Source organism: Saccopteryx bilineata, chromosome 5, assembly GCF_036850765.1.
Source record: "Saccopteryx bilineata isolate mSacBil1 chromosome 5, mSacBil1_pri_phased_curated, whole genome shotgun sequence".
NCBI classification, from domain to species: Eukaryota; Metazoa; Chordata; class Mammalia; order Chiroptera; family Emballonuridae; genus Saccopteryx; species Saccopteryx bilineata.
The window spans coordinates 27,001,277-27,013,540 of record NC_089494.1 but is presented as its reverse complement, the minus strand read 5'-3'; the positions used below and the strand labels follow the sequence as shown (position 1 = coordinate 27,013,540).

General features: G+C 38.0%; 1 protein-coding gene across 2 annotated transcripts in view; it reads left to right on the top strand.

The window, feature by feature from the left end:
• Positions 1 to 12,264, top strand: part of PTH2R (parathyroid hormone 2 receptor) — a 67,907-nt gene that overhangs the window by 41,573 nt on the left and 14,070 nt on the right. For both annotated transcript variants that reach the window (XM_066280820.1, XM_066280821.1), the window contains 2 exons: positions 1,907 to 1,967; positions 5,645 to 5,711. In XM_066280820.1, coding sequence (XP_066136917.1) covers positions 1,907 to 1,967; positions 5,645 to 5,711 — 128 coding nt within the window. The remainder of the gene's footprint in view (positions 1 to 1,906; positions 1,968 to 5,644; positions 5,712 to 12,264) is intronic.

Sequence of the window (12,264 nt, the reverse complement as noted above, 5' to 3'; positions counted from 1 at the left end):
TCTGTGGCCTCTGCCTCAGGCGCTAGAGTGGCTCTGGTCGCAACATGGCGACGCCCAGGATGGGCAGAGCATCGCCCCCTGGTGGGCAGAGCGTTGCCCCTGGTGGGCGTGCCGGGTGGATCCCGGTCGGGCGCATGCGGGAGTCTGTCTGACTGCCTCTTCCCGTTTCCAGCTTCAGAAAAATGGGGGAAAAAAAATCTGCAAATGAGAAACTGAAAACTTAGCTAATGAACAACAGCCACCCTTTAAAGCTAGCCAAGGTAGCAGAGCAACAAAGGGACTATGTCAGGCCTTTGAAACATCCTGCCAGAAGCAGACATGCCCTCTCCATTACATGGTGTCATTCTTGTTTTAGTTCACAGGGTATTGATAACTGAAAATGTCTTATTAATTTTGCCTCCCCATTAAAATAAGTTTCAGGAAGACAGGGATATTGTTTATCTGTTCATTGTTTTAATCTTCAGAGATTACAACAATCCTTGACACATAAATAGGCACTTAATAAATGCTTACTTGATGTATGGATAGACGATGGATAGATAGGTAGATGATGGATTGATGGCTAGACAGATAGTGAGATAGATAGATAGATAGATAGGGTATGTGAGCCAAACTTAAGAAATAACTAATTTATTTTGGCAAAAACTAATTTGTTTTGGCAAAAAATTTATCTTCTATCTAGAAGATAGAATTCAAGAATATTAAAAAAATAGAAGTTATATATAAACAATAAATAAAATTTGAATATAGAATTATAAAATTAAATAGTCTCATAGTCAGGTTAAGGTTAAATTCCATTAGGTGATAGCTGAGGAGAACTCTGTTGTAAGGTATCATCTTATTTTCATTAAAGTTTTTTCCATTTATTTCTTTGTTGACTTTTTTGCTAAGAAGGAATATCTGAAAAATTACAAATCTGCTTTTAAAAAGTAAAGAATTTAATATTGTGTTTAATAAAATATGTTCTAAGTTAGACTAGAACCTTTTATCTTACTCTTTCGGGTGCTTTCTAGCTTCTGTAGTGTTTTTATTATGGTTCCTCTTTCTTACTTTCTTTATTTTTAAACTACCTTTATAAAGCCCACATATTATTAACTCCTTTGGTTCCCTTATTGCAATGTTCCATGAAAGTTACGGTTTGCAATTTCTTTTTGTGATACAAAGTCTCATCAACTCTAGCATGAACTGAATAGTTAACCTTTCCAGGTGGCAAAGGACTTGTGGAAACTCAATGCAATAGATTTGATGTTGCAGACTCACAAGGGATTTTCACTTGTGAAGGACAAACTCAGCCAACTAACATAGCAACCTCCCTTTCTAAGCTTTGCATGCTTGCAAATGCTTCCGTCATGAGCCAATAGGAACAACAACAAAAAGAAGCTAAACTGATCAAAACTTCCCAGTTTTGTAACTTGCAGAATAGCCTCCCTAGGCCTTCTATTTTTAGAACGAAAACTTCTTTTTGTAACAATAGCCTCCCTGCAGCTCTTCATGAGTCACTCTTGTTGCTTCACTCTTCCTTGAAACCCTGGGGCTGTTAGTGAACGTGGCAAGAGTCACACTTGAATGCACCAACTACCACCTCTTCTTGGCTCCAGGTCCACTCCCAATATAGCTTCACCCTCGATTTCTCAAATGAAGATTGGGCTAACCTTCATCTTCAGACTTTTGGGACCAAAAGCATCCCTATATTGGCTCATTTCTCAAACGGACAAGATGAAAATGAGAACTTTTCTTGTTCACATATTAACATTTTTTCAAGTCTGTTTTTTTCCTCTCTCAAATTTTAATAGTATATTTTTAATACTATTAAAATATACTATTTTCTTATTTTTATAAAAAGTATAAAAAGGAAATCCCTTAATATTAAAAGAAATACAGCCTCTGAATCCTTCTCTGATTGCAGGGTTTCCAGTGGTGTTTGTTGCAGCCTGGGCTGTGGCGCGAGCGACTCTGGCTGATGCAAGGTGAGCGAAAAGGAAGAGGGAAGGAGGGAGCCTCGGATTTTCACCAGACTCAGACTTCCTGCATGGAATTCGCACTTGATGGCATTGCCCTTCAGGGATGTCATGTGGGAAACTACCTCGATGTAATGGTAGCTTCTGATACATTACCAGCAAGCTGTCCATCCCAGAGGTCATGGGACAGAAAGACCCATAGACTAGATTAGGATGGCTAAACTCCATGCCTTATGAAATCAGTTTAAAACATATTGTGATTCAAGGGGAAATCGATGGGTAAGTTACCATAGTTCCCCATGTATAAGACGCACCCCTTTCCCGAAAAATTTGGGGTCTAAACACTGGGTGTGTCTTATGCAGTGGTTGTAGATTTTTTATTTGCATTTCCTGCTTTTTCATGCAGATGAGGAGTTGTATGAATTTTATGATGAATAAAACTTGAGTATATAATACTTTTTTTTTTCAAATTTCGGGCCCCCAAATTAAGGTGTGTTATACACGGGAGCACCTTCTACATGGGGAAATACGGTAACACATGTAGGATACCATGCAAGCAGGTGCAAAGACCTGACTGAGTCCTGGGTTAGGCATCCTGTCTGGCAAACCAATGCGTCCGGTTTCCAATTCTGGCTGCAAGAAGTCCTACTTTCTAGTCAGACCTTTGGACCTCATACTCTACCATTCACAGCCACATATTTACTAAGATTCATTCCTGTATTTTCTAAAGTGTTAAAATTTATTTTTAAAAATCTGAACAAAGGGTACTTTACGGGTCATGTTAACAAACACAGTGTGAGCTGAGGCATTGAAGAATTAATAAAAAATAAGGATCAATAGCATTTTCTTAAAAAAATCTGAAATCTCTGTTGCCTCTCATATCAAAGGGCAAATTTGAAACTTTGACATTGAAAATGATCAAAGTCAAGATTTTCCTACTTTTAGAGGAAGCTGGTTTTGCCCTGCTTCCCAATCCAAATATGGTGTGGAGCTGGAATTGTGTAGAGATTGAATCCCACTGTGTTACCAGACACCACAATGAAATGTCATTGAGGCAAAGAAAAAAAGACTGTGGATATATTACCAAGCGTCAAAATAAAAAAAGATGATTTATAGATTCCAAGAGTCTTTTAGCCTGTGAATCAATGTTCAATTTATATTCACATAATATAAGCCACTTTTCTTAATGGTAGAAAGCCTTTCTATGGTAGTGTGATAGACATTCTATACAACTCAGTAACTTTAAAAAAAAATTTTTTCTTGTTTGGTTGAATAATATGAAAATTAGATTCATACATCTAAGGCTAGGAAATGTTCAATAACGTGCAAATCTAAAATTTTCTTGTGTTTGCAGTGGTAGAGCATCAGCCTGGTGTGCGGGTGTCCCAGGTTCGATTCTGGCCAGGGCACACAGGAGAAGCGCCCATCTGCTTCTCCACCCCTGCCCCTCTCCTTCCTCTCTGTCTCTCTCTTCCCCTCCCGCAGCCAAGGCTCCATTGGAGCAAAGTTGGCCCGGGCACTGAGGATGGCTCTGTGGCCTCTGCCTCAGGTGCTAGAATGGCTCTGGTTGCAACAAAACACTGCCCTAGATGGGCAGAGCATCACCCCATGGTAGGCATGCTGGGTGGATCCCGGTCGGGCGAATGCGGGAGTCTGTCTGACTGCCTCCCCATTTCCAACTTCAGAAAAATACAAAAAAAAAATTCCTTGTGTTTGATTTTCATGTTATTCAAACTTCAAGTCTATTGATTCTGCAGATTTTAGTGTGGCAGAATGACAGTTTGGTCTAGAGGTCTGGTTGATTTACTTGTGGTACATGCTTCCAATGGAATGCTGCTCTGCTGAACTCTCTTTGTATAGAAAGAAAGAAAAAATATAATGTTGAAAGGAAATAGCACATTGCAGAATAGGGTATACTTTGCATTTTTTTGTTACACAAGGGAAAATAAGATTATAATATTTGTATTTGTGTATGTGTAAGGAAACACTGGAAGCACACACAGTTGCCTTACAGGTAATAAAAGGTATTACCTATAACGGAAAGGCCAGGGACAAGGTGAGGCAGGAATATGGGGAGGACTGAGATGTCTCAATGTCCGTCTTTTGGTAGAATTTGGTGTTTGAAATAAGAATGTATTGCCTATATAAAAAATAAAATTAAAAAATTTGTAGTTATTACATATGTACTGAAAGTGTTTTGCCTTCAAAGAATAGTTGAAATAGGTTCTTATTATCTACAACTTGTTTATTAATTTAAAAGTAACTTCTTTATAAGTTTATCACATAGAATGAAAAAATTATCATTATATCTTTATAACATATTTAAAAGATTTCATTTACTGTTGCCATAATCAATACTGGGTTTTGTCTAAGAAAAAAAAAACAGACTTTTATATTTGTATATTTAGTTAAAAAAAGTCTTCAAGGTTCTACATTAAAGTTTTAAGTGGAATAAGTTCTCATCAACTCTTTGCTAATTATTCTAGTGGAACACATTTACTACACACCAGATTGGGTGAGGTCGAATCAAACTTATTTTGAATTCAATTCAACCCAACAAATATTTATACCTACATGCTATGTGTTATTTGGAGCACTTAAGACACAACAGAAAACAAGAATCAGTTAGTCCTTGCTCGTGTAGAACTGAAATTCTAGTTGGGGTAGGAGGGAAGTAAAAGGTAAATATAACAATTAGGTAAATTATATAGTGTTTCATTAAATACTGCTAAAAACTAACTTTTAAAAATCAAAGATAACAAAAAAGCAAAAAGATTAAAAGAGAACATTATGGATCTTATACAAATATAGATGAGCACCTCTCAAAGACTTTTTACTCACTAATTAATGATGGAATCGGTAAGATGTTATAATTGACTCAAAGGAGAAATAAAAGAAACACATGTTTATATTTAGTAAAATGAATGCTGAAATAAATTTACAGATATTTGCATAAATTGGTCAATATTCACAGGACACTAATCAATTATATTTCACTGAACACAGAACACAGCTAATTTTCATTTCTATGGACAAAAATCATTTGCACTCACATTTCTTTTACATTTTTATCAATAAGAATCATTTGTATTATTGTAAATTTTATACTGCATTCTTTTAAAAATTTTCTTTAAATGGTTGTTTTATTGAGAGACAGGAACATCTATTCTTGTATGTGTCTTGACCAGGGATTGAACTGGCAAACTCTGTGCTTCGGGACAATGTTTGAACCAATCGAGCAATCCAGCCAGGGCTTTTCCTGTATTCTTAGGGATAAGAATGATTTGCATTACTGTCAGTGTTTTACAAGATGAGAAGTTATACTATAGAATTGCTGTAACTTCTGAAAGTGAGAGGTCATTATCATTCCAATGATAATAAAGTATCAACTGCACGACATTTAGAACACTAACTTTTTGTGGTTCTGGAAATGTGGTTTTGGACTCTTGTTACTATAAAAAATAATTCCCCAATATTTATAATACTCTATAGCTAATAATATGGAAACCAGGACCTATTACATATTCTTTTCCATTGGTTTGGGAGTTTTATGAGATTTTTTAAAAAAATCTATGTTTCTTAAAAGCATAGGGTTGGAGTTTTTGGTAAAACTTAAAATACTACTTAACACTTACTGCCTGTTTGCTTTGCCAATTTATTCATGAAAGCTCTTTTCAATGTCTCAGGTGCTGGGAACTTAGTGCTGGACACATCAAGTGGATTTATCAAGCCCCAATCTTAGCAGCTATAGGGGTAAGTTTAAAACCTGGATCCTTTTTCTTTTTTTAATGGATACATAGTTAAGCTGCTGCTGAAACCCAGAGAAAGTTTGTCACTTTGTTCTAGGAAGGCTTAGAAACTCTCACATTACAGCAATAGCTGTTGGGAGAGTCTAGGTTTGGGATCAGACCCTTATCCATGGCTGACACCGAGAAATTTATTTGCTGAGATTTCTAACTTGCAAAGTGAAACAATAAGGTGATTATAGAGGTTCTAAAAGATTCACCATTGATGAAGAAAAAGTACAAATGGAGGTACATTCAATAAATTTGGAAGGAAACTTGGATAGAAAAGGCCATTTCATCTTCTTGAACATCTTTAAAGCAAGAATTCTTAGATATTTTCCCAATATTACAATGCTTGTTTAATCTCCAGAATCAGAGAAGAGATTCAAAAGCACCTTTCTGTTCACTGAGAGTTGTCTTTTGTTGCCCTATTACAATTTAGGGTTGTCACAATTTCCGTTCTAGTCCCTTCGTTTTGCTGTAGAACCAGTCTGAAGAGAGGAGACAGCGCAGGAACGGACGTCAGCACGGGGCTGTGGCGCTCCTTCCTCTGAGCCGTTCCTGTCCTGAGCTGGAAGGATGATGCTAATGATAACAAACTTTGCCTAGTGCTCACCAGCCTGGGCACGGTTTCAGTGCTTCGTTATATTGATTTTTCTAGTCCTCTCCAACACTCTAAATGAGGAAACTGCCCAAGGTCACACGGCTAGTAAGTGGTGGAGCTGGGATTCTAACTTTAGGGTCATTGTCACTGCCCAATAAGCTCCCTGTACTTATAACAAAATCAAACATCCCTGGTACTTTAAGAAGACCCTGTCACTCATGCCTCCGCCCCTCTGCAGCTGGGCTTTCCTTTCAGTTCCTTGAACGTGTCCACTTCTGTCCCTTTCACTCTACACTGTCACCCTGCAAGGTGGGGATGTTCTTCTTTCTATTCCTTGCTCTACATGCCACTTCCCTGTGGCTTCCTTGATGCCCCCAGTTTAATTTAAGTCACCTGTTAAACCTGCAGAGCACAAGGGGGATTTTTCTTTTCAAGATCATCACAATGTATGATGCTTCTGGTGGTTGAATGCCCATCTTGCTCACTAAATTGCAAGGCGAAGTGAACAAAAAACCATGCTTTTTCTAAACTGTATTCCTAGTGCCTAGCAAGTTTCCTGGCAAATACTGGTCACTCAGTAAAAAAGTGTTGAAAAAATAAAGCATGCATTTGAATAAGATATCCTGGGGAACAATAAGAAGGAAGAGGAGAAATAAACGCCCAAAGCAAGTATAATGATAGAACTTCTGAGTCCATTTCATGCAGCCTTTTCATTTCCTGGAGAAGGAATCTGAAACCCAAGCAGATAAAATAAAAGTCCCATGGCTGGTGTGGCAGAACAAAGAATGTAACCCATATTTTTTTTTTACCATGTTCTTTTCACTTGCATTCCAAAACATTAACGATCTTTTTTTGCTCAATATATTCAATAAAAATAAAAAAAAGAGATTGTTTCTTGAATCTATAAAAAAGATTTCCCAATCTTTATAGAAATATTTGTAGTGTTTTATATATTAACTTTAAGATTAATGGTTTGTTTTTTAGTCTTACAGGACATATCACATGGTTGTATGTAAATGAATAGACTCCATACATGCTGTCAAAAATGATCTCCCATTTTAAGTAAAAGTTAGATTCCTCACTTAGCTTTGGTTTTGGAAATTATAACAGCATAGATTCTATTAATTGGATTTTTGCACACTGGGAATAAAAACTGATAAAATGTGGTCAGAATTACTAAGCAATATATGAAGCAAAATAAATTTGGGAGAATAAAGGAGTTTGTAAAGGATGGGTATTTATAGGTTCTAATGAAAATAAGTCATGATAAAATAACTGAATTTGAGAAATAATCACAGGCTTCAGTAGAGATTTGGAAGAAACCACTTGATTTTGGAATCCTAGAATACAAACTTGTAGCACTGTTTTTTTTTTCTGTGTTTTGTTTACATGTTTAAAATTCTGTTAAAGAAGACTAGAGTCATTAGAAAACATTAGTTTTTTTGTTCTGAAAATTAATCTCTCCAAATATAACTATTAATTATTCACCTACAACATCTTGATGTTGATTTTAGTATGAGCTTTAAATTCTTCTGTATAATATCAAAATATGATAGGTATATCTCCTAGCTGACCACAGAGCATGAAGCACTGTTTTGGTCCTGGGCCTTCAGTGCATCATAAGAAGGAACAGGATGTTCTGCCCCCAAGAACAGTAGAAGCAGCTAGCAGGGCAGTGCGGTCTAGAAGGGGTAAAGGTGAACTTGACAGATTTGATCAATCCTGACCAAGCAGGGCACTGTCCCCTGTGGTGTCAATTAATAGAGACTCTAACAACTGAAAAGAAATAAAACCACAGACATAAGAATGTAGATTGGGAAATTAAGCAGATTTGCTCGTGAGTACTTAAGAAATACCCTGAAGATGCCACTAAATTGGGGTGGAGAGAGGTTTGGTACTATCAGAAATCTGAGATCTTGAATTGATCAGTTAAGGAAAATAAAAAGAGGAATTCTGTGGTATTTGTCTTAATTAGTTGTTTCCTTCATCCCGTGTTAGTCTGCTCCATGTATCGATTCTTTCAACCACCATCCCTTGATAGGAAATCAAACGGTCTTCTCAGCCCCTGCTCAGTTTTCTCCTTACTAAAATTTTTTTTCTTTTGTCCCTTGACAGAGTTAAATCTTATTCTCTCTAGTCATCATTTGATGAATAAAAAGTGTGAGTGCCTTTTTTCCTTCAGGAATGTCTCAGAATCTTATTTGCATCACCCTTCAAAGAACTTTGAGATAGGTCTTTTCATTATTCTCAGTTTTAGTCCAAAAGAAGTTTTATAACTTGCTTAAGGTTGTACATTTAGAAAGTGCTGAAGCAAGAGCCCAACCCAGGTGGTGTGGTTCTGGAGCCCACAGTTTTTACTATTAGTGCTGATTGTATTTAAGCTAGGCCAGGGTTTCCCAAGGTGGGGACATGCTTGGTGCATTAGAGGATTTAGATGGTACGTGCAAAGTCATTAAGTGACATTGAGTTATACATTGAGAACATTGGTCCCTTTTCTACCATTCTGAACACATCAAGGTGACATTCTCATTTTGGTACTTGTTAGGGTACACAACCCTAACATGTGTGATGTGTTTCTTTCTTTGGGGGTTGAGGGTGGGGGATAGGAAACCCAATCTAGATAAAATTCCGCATGACTTGTTTCTATTATATTTATTTTTAAAGTTGCCTTTATTTATTTATTTCTTTAGTGAGAGAGAGAGAGAGGAAGAGAAAGATGAAACACTTGTGATTGAGGCACTTTTTAAAATTGTTCATTAATTGCTTCTCTTATGTGCTTTGATTGGGGATAGTAGTTCTGCTGAGCCAGTGACCCCTTGCTCAAGCCAGGAAAATTGGGCTCAAGCCAGTGATCTTGGGCTTCAAGCCAGGATCATCATGTCAGTGATCCCATGTTCAAGCTGATGACCCTGTGCTCAAGTTTTGTGAGCTTGCGCTCAAGCTCACAAGCTTGGGGTTCGGAACCTGGAAGCTCAGTGTCCCAGGTCAGTGCTCTTTCCAATGCGCTGCCAGTGGTCCAGCCCAGTTGCCTCTTGTTTATAGCAGCTTCTACTGGTTTTTCAGTTATGGTAATGATATGGAATTTAAATTTCAATAATTTAATAAAGGTAGACTGTTTGAAGAAACTATTAAGCAAATAATAGTAGGTAAATAATTGATATGACAAAATCATGGTGGCACCCTAAGTAGCTGCCTTTTGGAGAACACTGAACTAGACAAATTTCTTTAACAATGAATTTGCACAAGGCCTGATCAGAGTAACCAGTGAATGAATATCTACATGGTTGTGGGAGGCTAGTTGGGTTTCATGTGATCAGGCACTTTAAAAGTGTATTGTACACACACACACACACACACACACAAAACTAAAAAGAGAATAACAACAATAACAAACAAGAAAAGCAAAAATGCCAGCAACAATTAAAAAAACATACCCTAGAAAACAAAAGTATACTGCATTTTACTTACTGTCTTCATTTCCCTGTGAGCTTCTCTGGTGGTGGGGGCCATTTCTTATTCGTTTAACTTTCCAATGCCTAGCAAATATCGAGTTGAATGGAAAATATCCATATATGTTTGATAATGTTACTTATGGTGCATCATAAGATTATTTGATAAACATGCCCAAATTTTAAAGCATTTTCCACATTTAAATACCTTATAATCATTTAAAATGCAGCTTCCTTCACAGAAGTCTATAATAAGTATATCAATGTTGTTGTTACAGTTGTAGGTATGACTGGGGATGATGGCATACAAGAGAAATATCTGACTTAACATCATAGGATTCAGAGCTTGTGGGGAGGCTCTTAGATTTAGTCTAGTCTTATGACTTGTCATTCTATAGGTAATACAATTCATAACCAGTCATATAGCATGTTAAGGCAACAGACACAAGACAAAATAGTGTGCATAATGCCCTTGGCCTTGGCAGAGCTGTGAACAGACACATGAATTCTGGTGCTCTTTCTAGCTTCTGAATTTACTATAATTTAGCCCCTGTGAGCTATAGCTTTCTAAAAAGGAAATGGAGGATTCTAATGTCTACTTCATAGGGCTATTTTGAGGCTTCAATAAGATAATTAAGGTGTTTAACCTATGACAAGCCCTCAGTGAACAGTAGAGTGGAAGTAGCATTAGGAGTAACACTAGTGATAGAATGGCATGGTAACGGCAGAGGAGGTAATCATGGCCATGATGCTACGTGGATATAGCCATCATACAGGCTGTCTGAGTGTTTCTATGGCTGTCAGGGAGTCAGGAATGAGGAGGAGAAATCACCCAAGTCTATTTGGGGGCTTAGTTTAGGAAAACACCATGTAGATGTGATTTGAACGAGAGTATGAAGGAAAAGTAGAAACCACCTAATGGGCAGAGAGGGAAGGGTTTTCTGGACAGAGGTGCGCATATGCCAAGGTGTGCTAAAACATGGACAGGTCATGTTTTCTGTAGCTGGTATGAAGGGTGCATCTGCAGGAAATGCAGACCAGACTGGAAGGTGGGATGGGAGTTAAATCACAGTTGGACTCACATTCTGTACTGAAGGACACTGGAATTTTTTATTTTTTAATTATGGTGAAGCACTAAAAAAAATTTAAGCAGGATAGAGATTTGACTAGACTTGGGTTTTGAAGAAAACTCTCAAGGCCTTATGGTGATGGGTTAGAAGAATTAGTTGGACATGTGGATATTTGTTAGAGATGTGATAATTATACACTTTTAAGTTCATAATCCTATCTGATTGTCTCAGACTTCAATTACTATATTTTAAAGGTCCTCAAATGTCTATATGAGAGACCATATTCTTGATGCAGGCTTCCAAAGAAAGACACAGGAATTGGAGTTGTATTAACACTGGAACAATGTCAGCTGTTAAGATGAACAGCAAAGGGACACTTGGTGCTGCAGCAGGTGACCATGGGCAGCGTGATGGCAGTATCTGGCTTTTTTCCATTTTGATGCAAGTTAATCCCATGTATTCCATTTTTATGAGTCTCTCTTTTGGGGTATGCCAGGAAGCCTCAAAAATTCTCAGTGCAATATGTAGCTTTATCTTAGCTGTTAAAATGTGAGTGTACAATATAAGGAGGACCATATATTTGTATGGAACCAAAGAAAGGTATATAAAGAAGTTAATTAATACCTTTTATATTTGAAGAATAAAAATTTCTTCCGGGCCCTGGCCTGTTGGCTCAGCGGTAGAGCGTCGGCCTAGCGTGCAGAGGACCCGGGTTCGATTCCCGGCCAGGGCACATAGGAGAAGCGCCCATTTGCTTCTCCACCCCTCCACCGCGCTTTCCTCTCTGTCTCTCTCTTCCCCTCCCGCAGCCAAGGCTCCATTGGAGCAAAGATGGCCCGGGCGCTGGGGATGGCTCTGTGGCCTCTGCCTCAGGCGCTAGAGTGGCTCTGGTCACAACATGGCGACGCCCAGGATGGGCAGAGTATCGCCCCCTGGTGGGCAGAGCGTGCCCCTGGTGGGCGTGCCTGGTGGATCCCGGTCGGGCGCATGCGGGAGTCTGTCTGACTGTCTCTCCCTGTTTCCAGCTTCAGAAAAATGAAAAAAAAAAAAAAATTTCTTCCGGAGTCACTTTTCTTATAGCACATATGTGAAAGTAATGTTTATACTATGGAGTCATGAAAGAGAAAATCCTAGACTCAGAGCAACTCAGAGCTTTTATTAGAGAGACTTGAATTGGAAATCAGGGCCAGTCACTCAGACATGAGAATCCATGTACTTGTTCTTCTTCTGCAGGTAACCTCAGGGTTTCCTGCAGTAGTTTATTTTCTGGTTAACTCCTCAAAAATAAGCCACAGAATCAAAGAATGTTGGGAAGCCTTTTGGGGGTCTCTTGCCAATTGTTCATCTGGTAACACTATTGCAAATATTTTGAACCTTAAATAATCCTACAGAGAGCTG